General features: G+C 45.5%; 1 protein-coding gene across 1 annotated transcript in view; it reads right to left on the minus strand.

Moving 5' to 3' along the window:
• Nucleotides 1-21,759, minus strand: part of ITGA9 (integrin subunit alpha 9) — a 326,698-nt gene that overhangs the window by 252,132 nt on the left and 52,807 nt on the right. Inside the window, exons 7-13 of the mRNA XM_079116258.1 lie at nucleotides 20,564-20,649; nucleotides 18,265-18,333; nucleotides 13,905-14,042; nucleotides 10,353-10,458; nucleotides 9,040-9,134; nucleotides 5,299-5,389; nucleotides 2,854-2,899 (exon numbers count right to left, since the gene is read on the minus strand). Of these exons, the coding sequence (XP_078972384.1) occupies nucleotides 2,854-2,899; nucleotides 5,299-5,389; nucleotides 9,040-9,134; nucleotides 10,353-10,458; nucleotides 13,905-14,042; nucleotides 18,265-18,333; nucleotides 20,564-20,649 (631 nt within the window). The remainder of the gene's footprint in view (nucleotides 1-2,853; nucleotides 2,900-5,298; nucleotides 5,390-9,039; nucleotides 9,135-10,352; nucleotides 10,459-13,904; nucleotides 14,043-18,264; nucleotides 18,334-20,563; nucleotides 20,650-21,759) is intronic.

Consider the following 21,759-nt stretch of genomic DNA (forward strand, 5'->3'; position numbering starts at 1 on the left):
CCCTGACAGTTGCACAATGACAAAATCACCTAGCAAAGCATTCATGTCTCTGAACGTACCTCTGGTTAAGTGCTGCAGGACTATATGTAAGATGCTTAGACAGTGCGTGGAGTATGGTAGATGTGCATCAAACATTAATTGCAATTACCTATCTGTGCAGGAGCTCCCTGGCTAGAATACAAGGTCAAGGACCAGGCCTGTCAAGTTCTCTGTCAAACCCCCAGGATCTGATCCATATGCAGTTGTATCTCAACAGGTCAATGTGACTAGCCAAGTAAAGAATGGAAAGGAATCCTAGGATTCCAATATTCCCACATGCTCCTCCACAGTGAGCCTGGTCTCTTGGCTCTTTCTGGGCCTTCTTCTGGCCTCCTCATCCAGGCCGGGGCTTCCAAGTTCCTTTCCTAGACACCTCTCCTTGGATCCATGCTCTCTGGCATTCTCCTCCATTGATTTCACATTTGTCCCTGTTGAATTCCACCCCGTCAGACTCAACCCTCCACCCTGGGCCAGATTCAGGGATCTCGGGTCCACGGAGGAACCACTTCAACATTCACCTCCATGGAGGAGACACCAACACCCGTGAAGGAAAGGAAGCTCTTTGGAGCTTTGGACTCAACATGGGAAAGATGATTCAAGAATGTAAGACAGTCTACACAAGGGAACTTGAAGCCAGATGCTCCTGAGGTCCAGAGGGCCTATTTCAACTGAGAAGCCAGGGAACGTGTTGTGCTGACTTTAAGAGTAATCTCGACAAATAGGATCAGGCTGTTGAAGAGATGAAGAGAGTATGAACAGTATCAGGAGGGCCAGGAAGTCAGGTGAGAACTACAAGTCATCAGTTGAACCTCCTCCATCATCTGGAGCCTCAAAAGTTGTCTTACACAAGAGGAAAATCACCACCCCAGAGAAAGGGGTGATAAAGAAAGTAAAAACTCAGACGAGTGGGGAATTAAGAACCATGCAGGTTTGATCTCAGTGAATCACTGCCTGGGGGACATAACTGCCACCTTCCAACACTGAAGGGCTGTTGTGTAGAAAACACAAGACCAGAAAGCAGAACCTCAGTGAGGCAAATTTAACCCAATTCACATCATAAGACTTGCTAACTTGTCAAGCAAGGAGGCCAGACACTGCTAGGAGCACTTTACACTAACTCACTGAATTCTGGCGAGAACATCCTGTTCTGCAGATGAGAATCCTGGGGCAGAATGTCAGAAATTTGCCTTTCTAAGAAGGACACAGACAGAGTTTGAATCCAGGCCACCTGGACCCCAAGGTCACACTCAACCTCCAAGCTATTCTGCCTCTTGAACAATGCAATGTTTACAGTCACCTGGGGATCAACTGGTTCCTTAGAAGTTACTAAGCCCCCACCCCTGGGGCACCACCTTATTCAAGAGGCAGCATGTGCCTCTGGGGAGACTCCACTCCAAGAAGGCAGGACTGAATGAGAAGAATCTGGGGTGTGAAACTACGTGGCCGCTGGGATCCCTTCCAGTTCTAAGATCCTATCAGCCTATTTTAGAACGTTCTGCCATAAGGTTACTAACAAAACCCGAGAGTTGGCTCCCACTCCAAAGTATAATTCTGCCTCCTCTGACTCACACAGACAGAAATACTTGGAGATGGTTCATGGGTGATGGTGGTGGCCACCCCACCACCAGCAGCCTTTGAAGGAGAGAGCCCGACTGCATGGGCTTTAGTGAGCACTGGACTTGAGCTCATGGCCCTCACCTCTGCTGCCACCAGGGAGTGACGTGCCCCCAGGTCCTAGAGTTAAGAACTGACTGGGGTGAAGAAGCTGGGTATAGAGATGAAAAGGTAGGAAGGACAGTACTTCCCAGCCCTTTAAGTATCACAGCACCCAGCAAAATGAATATCTATATTGCACATTAAAGGAAGGAGCCATTTATGATCACAGGGAAACAGCCCCTGGGTTTAGGTCACCAAAAGTCCTGCTGTCGTCCCCCATCTATAAGCCATTCCAGGCCCAACAGCTGGAAACTCCAGGACAGTGGATGATAACAATGAGACATTCCCAGCCACTAAGCACCTCCGTCGCTGGCTCTTTGCGGTTCCAAAATCCATGGATATTTGTCACCGCCTGCAGCAACAACTTGCACGGGTCTTATGGGTGGTGGAGTGGAAACTGAGGCACTTCTATCTTTCTCTTTAGTGCACTGCTTTCTTGCTTGTTTATAGAGGATAGAGGAAATGAGGTTTACTTGCTTTGAGAGGAGAGAGAGAGAGACTTTGCTTATCAGAGAGAAAGAGACTTTGCTTAAGAGAGACCTTGAGAGAAGGACAGACTTTGCTTAGAGCCCAGAGGAAGATAGTTGCTATGCCTTAAAGTCCTGCATCTCAGTTCTCCGTTCCGCAATCTGCCTTCCGCCGCTGCCCCTACTCGCTGCTGTGTTCTTCTGGCTTTTCTGTTAATGGCTGCTGTCCGTGTTTTTCCCTCTGGCTGCTTCTAATGGCTGCTGTGCTGTGTGTCTCGCTCCGCCTACGCTTATATCACCTCCAGGAGGCGGAGAGCAGGGCCACGCCTCTTACGCAAAGATTAGGCGAGAAGCTCCGAGCAGGCAATTAGTGCTCGAGAACACATGCGCATACATTGTGTGCGTGGACGAGAAAATCACCTGAGTGTGCTTACGTCAATTAACCTCCTCGCTGTCGCCGATGTGATCAGGCGCCATCCCGGCACCACCAACATGGCACAGCCCCCAACACACCTCCAGCCCAAGAGAAATGTGACAAAGGGAAAAGCTACCCACAGTGAATACGCCCTGTGCCTCCCTGAACCCACCACCCATGAAGAACACAGCCAAGGATCAGAGTACGGCCCCTTACCTTAGAAGAACCACACTGTCAGACATGAAGGCTCCAATAGTGACATCTGAAAACGAGAAGTCACAGCAGTCAGAAACGTGTGGAAGGCCACCCACTAGCCCTGGCATGGCCCGCTATAGCAGCAGACATCTCTGACCGCGACTGCCTGCACGGTGTAATGACTGTGAAGAATCAGAGCTACATTGTTCCAATGGCAGGCGACCACATATGGCTATTAAGACCTAGAAATGTGTCTGCATTGGGATGAGCTCCAAGTGTAAAACACACACCAGATTTTGAAATCCTAATTAAAAAAAAAAAAACTTAATAGCTTTTATGTTGATTATGCATTAAAATAATAGGTTGACTCTTTTGGATTAAGCATTACAAAAATTAACTTCACCCATTTTTGTCTATGATTCTAATGTGGTTACTAACATATTTCAATTTACATAGATAGCTCAGATTTTTTATTTTTTAATCAGTGAATTAAAGAGAAGGATACCCAGCATTAAATAACTCTTGGAAAATGTTCTTAGGGTCTCAACCATGGGAATCATCACCTTCCACCCTCGCACTATGTGACCTCAGGGTCTCTGTGTTCTTTTCTGTGAAACATGGATCATTATTCCCAGGACCATCTTCAAAGCTGTCAATACTTTATAGTGCTTAAATGAGAAAATATTTACCAATTATCAAACATGATAAATATTTAATATTACACATATTAAATCAAAATGTTCATGAATACACTTGGTAAACTATAAACCAAAACACTGGTTTAACTAGGAATGTTTTGTGGTATAGGGAGAGTTCTTTTCCTTTGCTGGACTGGGAATCAAATGCAGGTTGTCACACGTGCTAGGCAAGCGGTCTACCATTGAGGAACACCCCTGCCATTAGTAATTTTTATTTCTAAATAACATTAATTTAGGAAGCATTCACTCATCTAATAGCTGTCTGCCTTTCTTCCCCCCTTAGCCCTAGGGTTCCATCAGAGTTCACAAGAAACAAGCCCCTGAGACCAACAGTCTAAATTGGAGTCTAAATCTGCCCATCATAAACAGAACATCTGCACACGCCCTCATTAAGGAAAAAACACAGCAAGTTCATGAATCAGAGTGCTCCTAATGTTTCTGCACTTGGGAATATTTATTAATTTTGTTGTTCAACAGTTTTGTTTAGCAGACTGATATTTGAAAATTAAAGAACACAACAAATTTGTCATCAAGAAAACCTCAAGAAGTTCAGATCCATTGTGAAATGTGAACACATCTGCTTACTATCATGCATTTACAGAGAAGCAGTGGAGTCACCCGGAGACCTGAGGCCCGCCCACAACCGGGTCTCCAGTCAGTCCCCAATCCCCTGAGGCAGATGCTAACTATCCTCCTCTATGAAGTGTGGAGACACCCCTTCCTTCCCCTCCTATGACGTCACTGAAATGGCCATTGGATGTGGCAGCATCCTGCCTATCTTGAAGTGTTCAATCCTTATAAGGTATTTGGGGATGACCTCGGATCACCCCATAACAAGGAGAAACATTTTCCTAAACTTAAACACAAACAAAAGAAAAAGACCCAGGAAGGTCAATCATGGGGCCAAATCTCTGGCACTAACTCCTCTCTATTCCCACTCCTCCTGGCTCCATAAAGCTCAAGGACCTTCAAAACTCTTGTTTGTATAAAAATATAAAATATGGTGTCCTCATTCAGGATGGCATTAGTTCTCACAGATTTTAAGTAGTGAGAAATATTTTTCTCAAAATCAAGTTAAGTATATATTCAGTGAAGTGCTTTCAGAATTTCATGGTGATTTTGGATGTTTTGATTCTTGTCTGCACTTCCCTCGTCTCATCTTCAAACCTGCAAAGAACCACTTAACCTAAACCAGGTATCACTTGGGGTTGGGTTTTTGAAAGTAATTTTTATCCAATTAGCCTCAACCACTACAACACATTAATTAGTCCATAATACTAGCCAGCCAACCTCAAACAGCAAAGGTCTGCTGTCCATCAGCAAGACAGAGTTTTCTTCTTACCCAAATATTTCTCTCAGTAATTCTCTTTTGTGTGCATGGGGAGGTGTGTGCTCCTTTTCCCTCTCAAGAATGAGACATCTCTGAATATGGTCAAATATTTTTGAAAAGTGAGTTTTCACTATAAACCATTATAAATGTGGACCATGCTATTTTTTTCTTCATTAGAATTGCTACCGCAGTAATCACTAAAAACCCACCTCCCTGGTACTTAAATCTGTCAGTCAATCATTTTAAAACTTAAAAAAAAAAAGCCTCAACACTATTTTTACCTTAAAATTGAATACCAGGCTAAAGACCCCCCCCTTCTACTGTGTGAATGGTCCTGATCCTAAATGGATGTAGCAACTGATGTCCAAAGTGGAAATTATTCCACTTCATGCATCTATCTTCATTCATCTCACTTGTTTTTAAAGAAAAACAGCTTACCAGGATAGCCATTTCCATCCATATCAATGCCTCCTGATATGGACTGACCAAACATCCGCAGAACGGGGTTTATCTTCCTCCCGGACAATTTCTGAAAAAGATAACAGGGAAATGGAGTCACCGGAAAGAACCAGAGTCACAAATAAGAACCTGGGACTCCTTGAATCCCACTTCCCCAGGGAACGTGGTCTTAAGTTGTTAAGAGGGGGAAAAAAAAAATCACAGTCCTAATTTGATCAAGCAGGGGGTCTCTGGTAGGCTGTTGAAGACCACACACCGCTTTATTATTTGCCTTGGCCAAAAGTCATCATTTTAAAATTATGTTAACAAAAAAATCCACCTACACTAGTGTAATGGTTTCACATGCTCAAGTTCAAGATGGACGAAACTTCTAACAGATTGTTTCATTTTGACTCGGGTAGAGCTGGCTGAAATAGGAGAAGCATATTTACCTCCTCTCTACTCACACAGGTATTAGATACCTAACACTTCCCATAAGACACACAGTAACAGTCTTTCCCTAAATGGCCAGATAATTAACCTGTCCATTCAGAAAGACGGCCATGTGGAATCCACCCCAAGAAGTCTACAGTCCACCAAGCTTCATACAGGATTAAACAGTTTTGCCTAATAAACCTAGAACTCCATGGTCCTGAATCTTCCACAAACAATAGGAAATCACAAAAAGTCAGCTGTAGCTGACCTGCTTCCTAACAGGCAGGCCTCGACCAGCCAGTCAAGGCTCACGACTCTACCACCATGGGAAACGTTAGCATCTGAGCTTATCATCACATAAAGCAAGACAACCAGCCCTCCTCCAATGAAAGCTGTGTAGCAAAGATCATGTGGCATCGTTCCTCACAGGATATCAAACTTCCTCATTCAGAAAAGCCCCATCTTCTGGGATCTGACTGGCTTCTCCTTCCCTATATCCAATCTCCATGGGGAGACTCATCTCCTGATCCCCATTGTGAATGACAAGAGAGACAATTTTCACGCCTCGTAGCAAAATCCACTACAGAATCAGGTTTGCAGATGCTGGGGGCTCCTGTCGCCTTTCTTTTCTTATACTTTTCCTTACCGAGTCACCCTGCAGAGAAATCACTAGTGTGTGCAGGGGGAGTTTCCACAGGATCTACAGAGGGAGATAAGGATGTCCCCCACTCCCCAGCAGCTGGTAACTACAAATAACCCTCCCAGAAATGACCCAGCAGGGCCGCTTGCCACCTTCAGTTAAGCCGTCCAACAGGAAACTCGGGAGCATCAGGATACCGCAGCATTGTAGGCAACGCTCTTGCAGAATCGCTTCTTGCAGACAGCCCACATGGCTGTCTGGACAAACATGCATGAGTGTCTGCATACCTCTTAAAAGCCATGCTTTGAAGCAGACCATCTCAGCTCCAAAGACCAAGAACACTAGTAGCAGCTCACCCGGGGTTTGCAATTCTAAGGTATGCTGTGGCAGGGACCAGTGGGAGAGTAAAGGGTGGTCCATTTGGGGGTGGCGATGCAGGCTTAAGTTATCCGCAGACATCTGCAGGCCATTATGCTATAAAGCCAGGAAGATAAGTCTGCTCAGTGCTAATAACCCTAAATGGAAACCAGGAACCTTGGAAAACCTCCACTTGACCAGGTTTATATGCAGTGTCCATTATGGCAAGAGAAAGATCACAGGGGCCGCCATGACATGCCCAGAGGGCTCTCAAATTGAGAAAGGCACACAAGGATCTTAAAATCAACACTTTTCAGGGTAAACTCGGGAAAGAGGAATGAGTTAAAGAGTAATGTGGAAGAAATTTAGGCCCTGATCTCACAATTTAGCCAGCAGAAATAATACCAATCTGGGCCAAAGAAAAGTGATCCCGTTGCCCGGATTCGTTTCTGATTTCTCCTAGTTCCTGCACACAATGCCGGCTCTGTCCAGGATGTGGGCTTGGAAGAATCTGTCATTAAAGAATTTTTCTCCCTTTTAAATCACTGACCTTATCATATACATATTAGCAGCTTGGGAAAGCATAATCGTAGTTGTGTGCGTGTCTTTTTTTTTAAAAGAACTTCAAACCACTTTTCTGTCAAGGCTAAGGAGCCAGCATGTGCTGACAAAGGCCGGGCGGTCCAGCTGCCGAGCCCTGCTTCCTACTAGAGACACTCCATGCTAACCACAAAATGTATGCTGCAGCTTTCGGCAGGGATTCCACCCAGCAACCAAACAAAACACTGCAGGGCGCTGGGCGGAGGGGAAGCAGGGATCTCCCACAGGTCGCCTCCCTGTGTATTAGCCACCAAGGTCCAGGAGGATGCGTGGGGAATGACCCTGACCCCCACTGAGGACAGGGTTCCTTAGATGACTTTCACCTTGTCACACTGGGAACAGCATCCCTGACCCAAACCAGCACAGCTCTTGGGGCACAGACAAGACCTCCACAGGGCTCCCAAAGCCTCTCCCTCTTGCATGTCAGCCAGCTCACCTAAGGATTTCTTGCTCCCACTATTACTTGTTTCTAATGGGAAAAGAGCATGAGCTGTGTGGCTAGGTGCTCCTTGGAGAATGTGTGTCTTGTGGCAAAATCGATTTCCATATTCCTAAGCTGTCCTACTGAGCTTCTTTGAAGTGGGTCTTTTCCCAATGTGAAGTCGAGGATGGTGGTCATGATCAACGTCCAGGAGTCAGAATGGCCATACTGTCATCTACAACCCTCCCCGAGTCACATTTGCCTCATGGAAGAACAAGGGATCATCAAGGTACACATCTCACATTGCTGCTGTGAGGAGCCACAGTAAGGAGAGGGCAGAGAAGTCCCTCAGGAAACAGTCTCTCCTCTCCTGGCACCTCCCTAAGCACCTGTCAGTCACAGGTGGGTCACCTAGCTGAGGAGGCCAGCAGAGAGAGAACAGGGCTCAGCTGGCCACAAACTCACCACCCCAAACTTATGCCTGCTTTAGAACAATTACGAATGTATAAATTATATTTACATTTACATACTGCCTCTTAAAACTTAAATATACACATGAAAACATGAGAAGGAAGTACTAAGCATGTAAATGTTCAATAATAAATATTCACTGATAGGAAGTTTCTCAGTGTGTGCTCTGTTTTTTTTTGTCATTGTCCCACTGGGAGAAAGACGCCAACCAGTGCCACTCCACACACATCCACAAATATCCTGACTGTGCTCGGCAGAGAGCGTGACTTCCTTTTTTCCCATGGGCTGGGCTTGATACCATCAGCAAGATTGAACACCAAGCTGATACGGCAAAAAACAGAACTTGCCATTTCCACGTTCCCGAGTCTGGGGTGTGAGGCCAGAGGTTTGAGTAGCTCCTGGTTCTCATGCCAATTGTGACAATAGCCCATAGAACTTCCAGGACCTCCTCTGAACCGCTGTCTCTCTCAATAATATTTTAAAACATATTCCTATGGTTTAGCCCAGGAAGTTGACAAAGGAGTCACCAAAAAACTAAGTTTCTCTCAAAGAAGTAGGTCTAACTCCAGATAAGAATTTGGATATGACTTTTTGTAGGTAGAATGTATCCTTGAAGATGAGCAAACTCAAGATTCTATGCACTTTTTTGTGTTTAATAAGCAATATTAAATGTTTTTCACTAGAGGGTGGGAAAGTCTAAAAGCAAGACAGATATGCTTTCGTTTGTACCCCCAGGACATGGGGCATATTGAGGGTTCCATACGTGTTTCTTGAATGAATGTATAAACAGTTACCATATCACTCTCACACCAATTACCATTGAGTACTGGGGGACTATCCCACCACCATCCCCATGATAGATGTAGACGGCACCAGCGAAGTCGTCTTCTTTGGGTGCACCAACAGCCACATCTGTGGGGAGATAAAAACAGACCCGTTAGAAAAGCCATATGGAATAACATTCAGTGTGGCTTCCCTAATTCTGGTTATCACATCCGAGTCACCTCAACCAGGAATTTTTGGTTGTTAATTATTCAAGCACTAAATTAGGCACCTATCTATCAGCAGGAGGAAGGAAGAAAAAAAAAAAAAAGTGTCCAATGTTACAAAAGCAGAGTCTAGTCCCAGACAAGTTTCTACCTCATCCTCACAAGAAAAAGCGCTGAAGTACTCAATAAAAACAAACTTCCTATCCTAATCTCTGAGAATTCCACTGCCAATGGTTATTGCATAACTGAGGAAAGACAACTCTATTCTCAGATAAATACATGGAATGACATTCCCTACATACATACACACACACACACTCTCTCTCTCTCTCTCTCTCTCTCTCTCTCTCTCAACATAACCCTCACAAACGGATGACTTCTGGACCAAATCCCAAATCTTCCTTACCTTTTCCCCCCATGGCTTCTTACAGAAGTCATGTGACTACAGAAATGAGGTCAAAGGTGAGGGACATGGATCCTCAAGACCCTGAGATAGAGTTCTCTCTCTCTCTGAAAGAAACCCTGTGTGACCAGCGGCATGAGGTGTCAAAGGTCATCTGGCCTACGCAAGAGCTGTACCCCAGCCCTGGGACATGTTCTGCCCATAGTGAGGGAAAGAGGCATTAAATAAACCAGAGGCTGTGGAGGACAGTGCTGTCCAAATAGGACTGGACATCTGGTCTGTGCATCTCCACCCCTCCAACATATACACCCTCACCCACTCACCATCATCATCAGGGGAAATGTCCTTGCTTATTTCCCTAACACATGGCTGAGCAGCATGAAGCATCCGAGACTCAAAGAGAAGAGTTTGCAGCAGAGGAAGCAAAGTCACACCTATTTACCTGAGAAGTCCCACTGTGGACCAGCCCCAAGGTTCACTTCCCCTACAAACAGAGCAGAGTCCTCTGCTGGAGAAAGAATTATCCAGAAGCAAAACTGCAGTGGGCTCCGCACTTGGCCATGAGTGTCTACATGGAGGACACCTCCAGGAGTTGTCCTCTTCCCTCAGAACATCCATGGGCCTTCAGGGTTGGCCAGGAGATCCAGGAGAAAGTCACTAAAGATGGACGGTTGGAGGACAGGCTGCCACTCTGACTATATCTGGAGGTGCTCGGCAGCCCAGAGTGACCTCACTCACCTGGGTACCCATCATCATCCAGATCACCCAGGCTGGCGATGCTCTCCCCGAAGTGTGCGTTGTAGGCACCATCCCCATTCAGAGTCAGCTGCTCCTCCAGGGCACCCTGGGAAACAGGATGGAGGAAAGAGTGGGGTGAAAGAAAGAACAAACAAAAGAAAACAATAAAAACCCAGAGCCCAAAAGGTCACCCTCCTATAGAACCACCATCAGCAGGAAACACCTGGGCAGAATCACAGGAACTCAAGCTTCTCTTCTGGGGGCAAAATGTGTCCCTCACCTGTGCAGCAGGAAGGTCTCCCAAGCCTTAGATGCATTCTGGAGGCCAGAGGATTATCATGTTGACAATGACTACACCTTCCCATCCTATTGCTCCACAGACCAGCAAGCCACCTACCTGCCTGGCCCCACAGTAATCCCTCAGCCTTTCCTATGACATAACACTTCCCCCAAAGTTGTTTTCAAGGGGCACATATTCTTCTATTTGTTTTCTCCTGTGCTTTCAGGACCAGTTCATAAAGCTGTTTTGCAAGATGCAAGTTATTAGCCATCTTGATAGAGGGGGTCATGGTTCAGAAAATCCAGACACCCAGTAGTTCCTGGCCAGGGATTGGAGGGTGGTAAGATACCTAACTATGCTTATTGTTATGCATGGCTCAGGTATGAAATTCCTGAGCCACCATTAACAGAAAGGGGTCAAGGGTGTATGGTGGCAATAAAAGCTATCCAAGAATACCCACTCTCTCCAAATCACTGACATGTGGATATCAGAGGATTAAAATGCAATCTAATGTTTTAATGCAGAAGAATATTTAAACCTTCCCCATTATAGAGGCATCCCATCAGTGTCTGGCTTTTGTCATGACAAAATCTTTCTCTATAAATACAACTGCAACGCGGAAACAATAAAAATGTGATGATTTCTTGAGCCAGTGAAACCCCCACCCCAAGACACAAAAGAGTTGTCATTCATTATCTGGGGTATATGGGTACCAGGACCCCTCAGGTTCCAAAATCTGCAGCTATTCAAGTGCTTTATATAAAGTGGTATGGTATTTGCATATGACCTATGCGCACCCTCCTGTATACTTTGTTTATAGATTACTAATAAAAGTTAATGCTAGGCAAATAGTTGCTGTACTGTATTATTCAGGGAATAATGACAAAAAAATAGTCTGTACGTGGTCAATACAGATGCAATTTTTTGAGGACATATTTTCAATCTGTGGTTGGTTTAATTCAAGGATGCAAAACCCAGATATAGAGGACCGACTACACGTGACTTCCTCCTAGCCATATGATGGGAAAGAGGAAGGAAACACCAGCAGCTGATTCCTTCTGTGTAGCAAGTACTGTCTGTCTGTCTATCTCCTTGTTCAGATCTGAAGTCCCTTCCCCTTTCACAGATGAGAAAAACGGAGGCACCAATTACAAGCCACCTGTTCATATCATAAACTAGGAACTGGAGAAACCAAGATTCAAACCCAGGTCCATCATTTTTTCCACTTGTCCATATTGCCTTACAATCATTAATCAAATGCAATAAGGGTGAAGAGAAATAATAGGGTAACCATATGGCATTCAGGCACGTTGGGTGAGGGAAGTTTGGTGTGTGTGGCGGGGATACATGTGGTTGCAACATGCCCAGAGAAGTCTGGGGGAATTATGTTGCTCCAAGATCCCACCTCTTTGCCAGGCATGGCAGCACACACCTATAATCCTAGTGGTTCAGGAGGCTGATGCAGGAGGACCAAGTTCAAAGTCAATCTCAGCAACTTAGTGAGGCCCTAAGCAACTCAGTGAGACCCTGTCCACTAAATACAATATTAAAAAGACTAGGGATGTAACTCAGTGGTTAAACATCCCTGGGTTCGACCCCTGGTACTGGCGGCGGGGGAAATCCCACCTCCTGATCTGGGTCACAAACATTTGGGCTCAAAATTCATGCAAATGCTTGCCTCCTGCCAACAGGGCAGCAGCCATGGAGTGCTGATTGCTCTCATCTACAGAATCATGTCAGTCCTCCCTGTTCCCCCTCCCGGAGTATCAGTGGGACTGCAGGTGCCAAGAGTTACTGCCACAGATACCGAGGAGCACCTTCCCAGACTCTAGATCCATCTTCCTAAAGAGTCTGCAAACATCACAGGCAGCACAAGGCTTAACACCCCTGGCTTTCCCTCTGCTGGCCCTTCCTTCCTGTCATCTCTCCACCTAATGAGAGTTAAACACCACCCTCTCCCATCACTAGCATCTCATTCACTGCTCAACAGTATACTGATTTTTATTATGAAATATTGCAATAAGCCAGGCATGGTGGCACACGCCAATAATCTCAGTGGCTCAGGAGGCCCAGATGGAAGTTCAAAGCCAGGCTCAACAAAAGTGAGGCACTAAGCAACTCAGTGAGACCCTGTCTCTAAATAAAATACAAAATAGGGCTGTGGTTCAATGGTCAAGTGCCCCCGAGTTCAATCCCCAGTACCAAAAGTAACAAAAAAAATTGCAATGTCACTATTTGGATAAAAATCAAACAAGATCTACCCAAGTATCATCTCCCAGAGATGTTACGAACATTCTCTATGTGTATCACCTATGTTAAGGTTATTGGTACATATAATTTTCATCCTTTTTATTTTTAAATTTTGTTGTAGATGGCCAAATGCCTTTATTTTTTTATTCTTTATGCAGTGCTAAGGATCAAACCCAGTGCCTCATACATGCTAGGCAAGCACTGCCACTGAGCCACACATTATCTCATGAGCATTTTCTCATGTTACCCAAGGCGTGGACCAGAACACATTCATTGAACTCTTTCCCTCTCTTGAGCATCCCAATTCTAGATCCTGAAAGACGCCTTCTCATGTGCCCTCCACCCACCCACCCACCTTCCCTTGGCTGCAAAGTGACAGGGGCATCTTCTGAACCTGTTCCATCCCTGCACTAAGGGATTGCAGCCCACGGTCACTTCACCAGCCTCCACCCAGAATTAGGAGCCCTTCCGCCGCACACCTCAACCCACTTGCCCCAGCCTCCCTGCCTGCCTCTTCTCTTCAAGATTCCTCCCAGAGATCATGGCCTCGGCTTCCCCAGAGCAGTGTCTATATGCACTCCCAGAAAGGCAGCATAACCTAGAGACAAAACAGGCCAGCTCTGAAGCCAGCTTACCAAGGTTTGAATCCCAGCCTCACCACTTCTTAGCTGTGCGATTTGAGGCATGGGACTTAAACTCTCTGGGCCTCAATTTTTTCATCTGAAAAATGGGAACTCTGAATATCATGTATATATTGCACTGTAAGCATTCACTGAACTAAGGAAAGATAGTCACTGGTACAGTCAGCAAGCAATAGTTACAGAGAGTCTTCCCAGTCCTTGCAATGTTTGCAGTGGTAACACTGTACATAACTCTCTATTAATAGACCAGTGGCTTCTTCAAGGCAGGAATTATATTTTTACACCTCCTGGGTAATGGCCCAGTGCTGGCCCAGGGGGTGCAAATGGGTTAAGTGTCCCTTCCCCCATCCGCAGCCCCACATTGCCCAGCATCATACTCACATTTCCTCTGTTGATGTAGACGGTGACCTGCCCCTCATCTCTGATCTCAGAAAACATAGGGGCCCCCACCAGCAGATCAGAGAGGCCATCCCTGTTCAGGTCAACTGCACACAAGGAGGAGCCGAAGTAAGAGCCCATCTGCAACCAAGTCCATCGCAACAGCATTCAGTGTCTGCCCGCACACATGCAGCCCTCGCTCTCCACCTCTCCACCAGCCTCTGAAATATCTGTCCCCAGCCCTTCAGAGGCAGTGCCAGCTGTGCTCCCCACAAGGCAGGATTCCTAGGCCAACAGGGAAACACCAGCTCCCTGGGGCCTTCTGATGGACAGGACACCAAAGTTCACAGGCTCAGCAGGCCCCTGTCCTAGAGTCCCATAAAGGGAAGGCTTAGAGGCCAGTCCCTGAAAGAGGCGGCACTATTTTTTTCCAGTGCAAGCTGAGGTTGCAAATACAGGTTACAACCAGGAAAAAAAGTGCCCACGTATCAGACATCCCGCAAGGCCAAGCTAGCAGGAGTATGGAATTTCACAGCACAAGGCAGGCATGAAAACGATCATCACCGGGGAGATGGCCATCCTCCCACCACCAACCCGGCTGCTATGCATGCTAGAGACTGGTCAGGAAGCAATGAGCTGGAAAAAGGTAGACTCAGAAGCCTGCTGGATAAGGGCACAGAGCAAGCTTCTACAGGTTTTTTAGGCACAAATTCATCCAGTACCTGTGAGTTTTAAATCCAGAATCTCAAACCCAAACACCACTGGGATTTGGGCAGGCGATAGAACAGGTATAAGAAAATGTAACAGTATCAGTGTGCTTACAGGTGACAAGGGGCGTTTGTCTTCAGTATCTAAGAACAGGGAAGGGAGGAGACTGCAGCAGGCTGGAGCCACCAGGGCTGCTTCCCATTTTCAAAAGAGAAGCCCCCAAATCCAAAAGTTTATTTGAAGTGCCTGTTTTATAAATGTTGACAATTTATTTGTATTAAAACTAATAAATGAATATTGTACAGGTCAAACAAAAATGTGCACAGGCTATAACCTTTCTAGAGACTGGTAGTTGACAATCTGTATTTTAAAAAATAATGATGTATGTCCTTTTAAATTAAAGGACGGGGCTGTAGCTCTAATGACCTGAGGAGCACTTTCTCTTGCTACTGGGGTTTGTTGGCAGTCAATTCAGGGGAGATAGAGAGGTGGGAGCACTCCAATCTACTTCCTGCAGCTAACGCTGGCCCTGGAGGGCTTTGTAGCAGCCACTCAAACCTTTCCCATTCATGAACCAAAGCCAATTGCCCTGTTCTCCAGAAGGAGGACATCAGAATAGTTTGGGGAGGGTGGGGAGGACAGAAACCAAGTTGCCAGCCACTAATCCAACAGCCTTGCCAATCTCCCCATCTGAGCTTTAGTAGAAGAATCTGGTCAGATACAGGCAAGGCCCAGAAGAGCAAAACCAAGGGCTGCTCTCTCTGGAAGAGCCCCAGGGGAATTGTTTGTTTCATTCCAGAGGCTATTTAACTTGGCATCTTCAGGAATGTTAAATCAGAAATCCCAGTAGGTGCAGTATTCTATCTCAGTTTTGAAATACAAATACATCTTCAATACAACCTCAATACAACAGCTGTGACGGGCTTTGGGGTGAGCACCCCTTGACCCAATCTCTCCATCAGTCTGGAAGTACAGGGGTGTGTGTCTATGTTAACATCTGAATTGCACACATATTTGTGATTTCTTATGTGCACTATTTGTGGGATGTCAACCTAAAAGATCAGAATCAGTTGGGTTTTTTTTTTTTCTCTTTCTTTCTTTCTAATAGAAAGGATACGGGACAACCTGACCAAATTCTAGGCAAATAAAAGCTGGAGTGAATGGGATGAGGACAGCCGAGTGGGAATCCTACTGTGTGTGTGGTACAGGGGTAAAGCCAAAGCATCCTTTGAAAGCCTGAGGATCGTGTCCTCTCCCTAGGAGATAATGGAGAAATCAGAGAAACAAGAATATCTCATCCCTTCAGGCAAAAAGCAGAGTAAGATGCATAAAAAGAGGCAAGAACCTATTTCATAATCAGAAGGCTGATGAGATACATAAAGCCAGCTGGAGAAATTGGCAGAAGAAAGGGAAAGCCAGAGAGCCAGGAGGGTGAGGCCAGATGAGGGAGAACTACAGAGCAGGGCAAAGGTTCTGGAAAGACAAGGCAGAAGGTTGAAGAAAAGGCAGATGGCTTTGCAGCTGGGGGGCTGGGAGATGAACATCTGGACTCTTCTGTCTCTGAATCAGGGAACCTAACATTTATTGTCACAGTAAGGACGTTCAAGCAGACACGCAGGCCTGTTCCTGTTGGAACCAGATGGCATTAAGTCCTAAGTTTGGACAAGGGAGCCCTGGTAGATTTCCCGAGCCCTCTCACATCTGCCTCCCATAACCCTGACCACCTGGGAACAGGTGGGTGGCCATGGAAGTGATCATCCAAACTGGACAGCTTTCAAGAAGAGCAGTGCCATCAATTACTAATTAGATCATGACATACACCAGGACCCCAGGCACGAATGGGGCTTGTGCTGGGCAGGGAGTGGAAGAGGAAGGCACCAGTAGGCACAGCCACAACCGAACAGGAAGATGCTCAGAAATAATCTTATGCTTTCAAACCCCCGTTCATTTGAAAGGAGGGTGGGGGACAGTTTGTTTCTACAATAGACACTCTCACCCATTCACTGGGGGGTTTTTCGGAGAAAGATCTAAAATATTAGGCTTAGTAGTATTCATACCCACCATGCTTGTTGGGGCTTTTTCCACCATAAGTGGTACAGAGCTATTTCTTTTCTAAATTTAGGGGTGTTGGAAAGTCTTTTCTGAAGAATAGCTCACAGACCCTTTTCAATGCCGTTGCCTCTGGGGTTTTGTAAATGTTAAAACAACACAAGTCAGCATGGTTCTCAGGGGAATGTAGAACCGTTCTGAGGAAAAAATGCAAAACCAATTGGGATATTGCATTTTTTTTTATTCTAAAGGTTATGACCACTTATACTAAGTGTACTTCTTAAGGTTACTAAAATTGCTGTGTGTGCAATTTTAGTCTCAACTACTCAGAAGGCTGAGGCAGGAGGAACGCCTGAGCCCAGGAGTTGGAGGTCAGCCTGGGAAATGTAGTAAGACCCATCTCAAAAAGAATTTTAAAAATTACAAAAAGGCCTCCTTGTGAGACTTTCAGATCTCAGAATATGTTCTACACCAGAATAATATGGAATGATTCCAGGTTGTCATTCAGCAAGTTTAATTCAACAGCAGGAACAGAACTGGGCTCAGAGGCATGTGGCCCAAAAAGGAAATGATCATTTTTCCCCTCACTTCAGGATAATGTTAAATAAAATCACCTCTGGCATTCTCCTATCTTCTAGAGTATCCCTCCCACACCCCAGGTATCCTATGCATCTTCCAAAAGCCCACTAGGGCCTCCAACAAGACAAGCCTCCAAATGATGCCACACCCCTTCCAGCCTAAACTGGGTTCCCTAGAACAGCCAATCTCAAACCGTCCTGCTCGCCTAAAGTCAGGCACAGCTGTGCAGAACTGAGAAGTCCATGAACAGCAGCACTTATCAATCAAATACTCTGTACCCAGCTTCATTCTAGACTATGGTGCAATCCAGTGGAATCCTTTAGGAAACACAGGACCAGGGACAGGGTGGGAACAACATATGCAGATGAACCTTCTCCTGGACTCTGGTCAGGCAGCTTCCTGAGCTACTTCTATATCAAGGTTCCAAGAGGAACTGGATGATGTCTGGATATTCTTTGTGTGACAATGGTTCTCCCAGCCATGACAGAAGAGGGCAGAGGGTGCAGGAAGAGGAGGCAGCCTCTGGCTGGAGAGAAAGACAATGAGCCTTTGTCCATCCTTTAAACAGAACCCCTGGTGTCTAATGAGCTTGCTGCCTAAAACTAAGGAGTGAAGAAAACAATCTAGTTAGGATACAAGCAATGAATGGGCCGTGCCTGATCTCTCAGGAGGCACAGATGAGAGGCAGATGGGAGGAACAAAGGTGAAAGGTGGAAAAGGCAAGGGTGGAGCAGGGAGCATCTGGAAGAAGTGTCTGGACTGTGGCAACCTTTTAAAATGCTGTGCTGTAACTTGGCCACATCTAAACTCATCTTGCTGCATGACAGCTCATGAAATGAGCGTGAATTCAATGAAGCCTGCCGGTCACACACACACAGCTGAGAAGGTAAAGGCACCGACACGCAAGCAGAGCTGTCGTGCAAGCATAGGGCACAGGCAGTGCTGTTACCCAGCTTTCTAAAAGCAACCTGCTTCCGCCTGATGTCATCTCTCCAAAAAAAGTAGTCACTGATACCAAGAACCTCACCTTTTTACCTGATGCCTGAAAAATCTTAATCAAGGTGCCTGATCTTCGGTCCACTCTAAAAATATAAACCTAAGGAATGAAAAAAATGGCATTAGAATGGAAGCAATGACCAATGATACTGACCAGCATCTTCTTGCGGGAGCAGTCACACATCCCTGCCAAAAAGCATCCTGCAGAACTGAGGCAGAAGTGTCACCAGCGCTATTCCTAAGTCATACAGTCTATGCAAGCCATGGAGGATAAGACCCAAGGAGCACCCAAATTATTAAATTCAAAAAAGTCTTTTTTCTCTTCAAATGATCCTTTAATCCCATTAGTTAGAGCTTTAACAGGTATCACAACAGGAGACAAAGGGACAGAAGAGAGTATTTCAGCCAAAAGTTATTCTCCCAAGAGATTCCACATAATATTAGAGTCACAGAATCTACATGGGTAAATATGAGTTTGGTCTAGGAAATGCAAAGTTAAGCATTAAATAAATTCCTGTACTCTGGAATTTCTCAGAGCCTTTGGCATTGACATTTAACTTTCTAAATGTACCCACCTATCAACTTCTAAGTTATAGCTTATGGAAAGACTATCTCATGAGACACAGGGTAAGGGCCTCTCCCCTGGGGTAAGGAACTGCCCTATTAGTGTGCAGGCTTTTGTGCCCTGACATGGGAAATGAATACCAAAATCCTGAAGGCCAGAGGTCCATTCTGGGCTCCTTAGAGAGCAAGTCTGCATGAGCCCTGGTCCCTGGGAACGTGGGATAATGAGCAACTTTGTCCACTACAGCCAATTTCCCCAGTGCCTCTTAGGTCATGCAATCGAAAAACATTTTTCTTCTTTTTTTTTTTTTTTTTAATAAGTGGATCCAGGACTCCCATCTAGCTCTCTCAGTTAAATAACCATCCTTGCCTTAAGACCTGACTGGGACCATGCAACATCACAATCATACGAAGGAGAAACAATACAACTGAATCAAGTTTGTTGTAATTACTGAGAAAAGAAAGTCACTACCATCAGCACAGAGGCATCTGTGAACCAGGAAGTAAGCAATTTTGCCATACAACAGAAACCTAGTGGTACATAGTTCCTCCCCAGAAGATGCCATTGATGCAGGGACAGCTCTCAATACCCTTCCTTCCACCATGAAGAGGAATTCATGTGACTCAAAGACGTGAAATTATAAAAGTTCATGTGCATGATTCCTTATCCTCTGACTCAGGGCCCTGGTTTATCTGATTCGATCTCTCTCCACAGCATCAGCCTAGGGGGAGGGAGGCACACTCTACAGAAATATCAGCAGTGGCTCCTAAGCCCTGCCCAGGAGGGTCCACAGAAGTGGCCCTCATGAACACACCGCAGTCTTGCCAATCAACTGGACAGCTCTCTAGAACCCCGATTTGCCTGACAGACTGGCCGCAGGGTCCCAATAAAAGTGGTCTCAGGTCATTTGGGTCTCTCCAGAATTCAAAGCCCATTTCTCCAAGCCACAGAAGAGACAGCCAGACCCTACCATAGGTCCAGCCCTAGGGCTATGAGCCCAAAGTTCACATCACTACTTAGTTTTCCCCATCAGACAAAAATGCAGATTTCTTACCCATATGGACCTCCCCATTCTGTGATTCTGATACCCTGAAGCTAAGGAACAAGCATAATTTCCTTAGGGACCCTGATTCCCAAAGTGAGTCAGACAGCTCAAGACCCAGAGATCTGTTCTACACTCTGGACAGACTTTAGGAAAAGTCAGAACCACATATTGCTAGAACATCCTTGGGTTCCACCAGTCTTGGGAACCCAATGTTCATTCTAAAACAACTGGGGAAATAAATGGGAATCTAAACATTAAAAAAAGAAAGAAAGAAAGAAAAGCCCTAAAAGGTAGCTGGGACTCTGCCTGATTCCATTTAATCAAAGCCAAATCTGGAAGAGTCAGGAAGGTGGAGGATTTAAAGTTGGATGGCACTGAATGCTATTCCTTCATAGGGCACCAGGATGGCAAGAGGAGTCTTAGGAACCATTACACACACGGTCAAGTTACAAAAACAAAGGGGGGGAAAAAAAAAACCTCATGAGAATGTGTGGAGAATGGACAGTGTGAATGGTATTCACACTCTAATGATGCTTTCAAGGTCAACTCTCCGAAGTTGTAGGAATTTGACTGTGGAAGGGTTCCTCCTGACTCTACGCTTTACCTGCCAGTCACCCAAGAGAATATTCAGGTCAAAGTCAGTTGGTGACCCCCTATGACACAGCAGCACACTCCCCGCCTCTGTCTGATCCCAGGTACGTCACAGACATTTCTCCTCACCTTTCCAATGCCTTCATCCTGTGGGGCGCCTCCTACCACATCAGTGGTAGACGGGTGAGAGAAGCGGCCAGCCGTCACTGCATAGCCTAAACGGGATGGATGGAAACCAAGGACAGGGTTGAATACGGTGGCAAGAGAAGAAAAATATGCATTGGAAGAAAAAATTCTCAAGCAAGTTTCATTATCTGAGCAGCTATGGTCCAGTTATTCTTAGAACACAAAGGGAACCAGGAACAATCAGCAGCTGTCAGTCTCCTCATGCTTAAATGGTGCATATCACCAAAAGCCATATTTGCAAGGACACAGACAGGAAAGAGCACCTAGTATCCTCCCTGGGATGGGTACTGTGCTAAACCATCTTTTCTTTTTGAGATACGATTTTCATAAAGTGCACGCATCTGAAATGTAGACCCTAAGGAAGATGCACACACATGCATAACCATGCAGAACCACCCCGATCGAGAAAGTGAACAAGAACCACAACCCTGGAAGGTTCCTTCATGCCCTGTGCCAGTCAATCTCCAGTCCCACAGGTCACCATTATTCTGACTTTTATTACTATAGATTAGATCTGCCTTTTCTAGAACTTCATTTAATATAATACCTGTGACACTCGTCTATGCTGTTGCCTGTAGTAGTGGGTTGTCCTTTTCAATGTCAAGTGATGTCCCACTGTATGAACACACCATCTTTCCCCTGTTGCTGAGCATCATGGATCGTCTCCAACTTGCAAGTAAAGCTGCTCTGAGCATTTTTATAAGTCTTTGGGTGACATTTATTTCAATATAAAGACTCTATGAAGAATGCGTGATCATTTCTTCTGTTTTACAGATTTGCAGATAGACAAAACATGTCCCAAATCACAGCCTAAGTGTCTCCTGACGTCTGAAGGCCTTGCTGATGGCTGACAGCACTTCTCTGACCAGCAGAAATGCTAGACAGGGGGGCTGGGGAGATAGCTCAGTTGGTAGAGTGCTTGCCTTGTAAGCACAAGGCCCTGGGTTCAATCCCCAGCACCAAAAAAAAAAAAAAAAAGAAAAAAGAAAAAAAAAGAATGAAAGAAAGAAAGAAATGCTAGATAGGATGCTGGCCATGTTCCCCAGGTCTGGCCATCATCCTCGAACCCTAATGCGGAGGATAAGTCATTTCAGTTTTGTGATGATTCATATCATCCAGGATCTCCATATCATGATTTT

This window comes from Sciurus vulgaris, assembly GCF_902686455.1.
Source record: "Sciurus vulgaris genome assembly, chromosome: 16".
In the NCBI taxonomy this organism is placed as follows: Eukaryota; Metazoa; Chordata; class Mammalia; order Rodentia; family Sciuridae; genus Sciurus; species Sciurus vulgaris.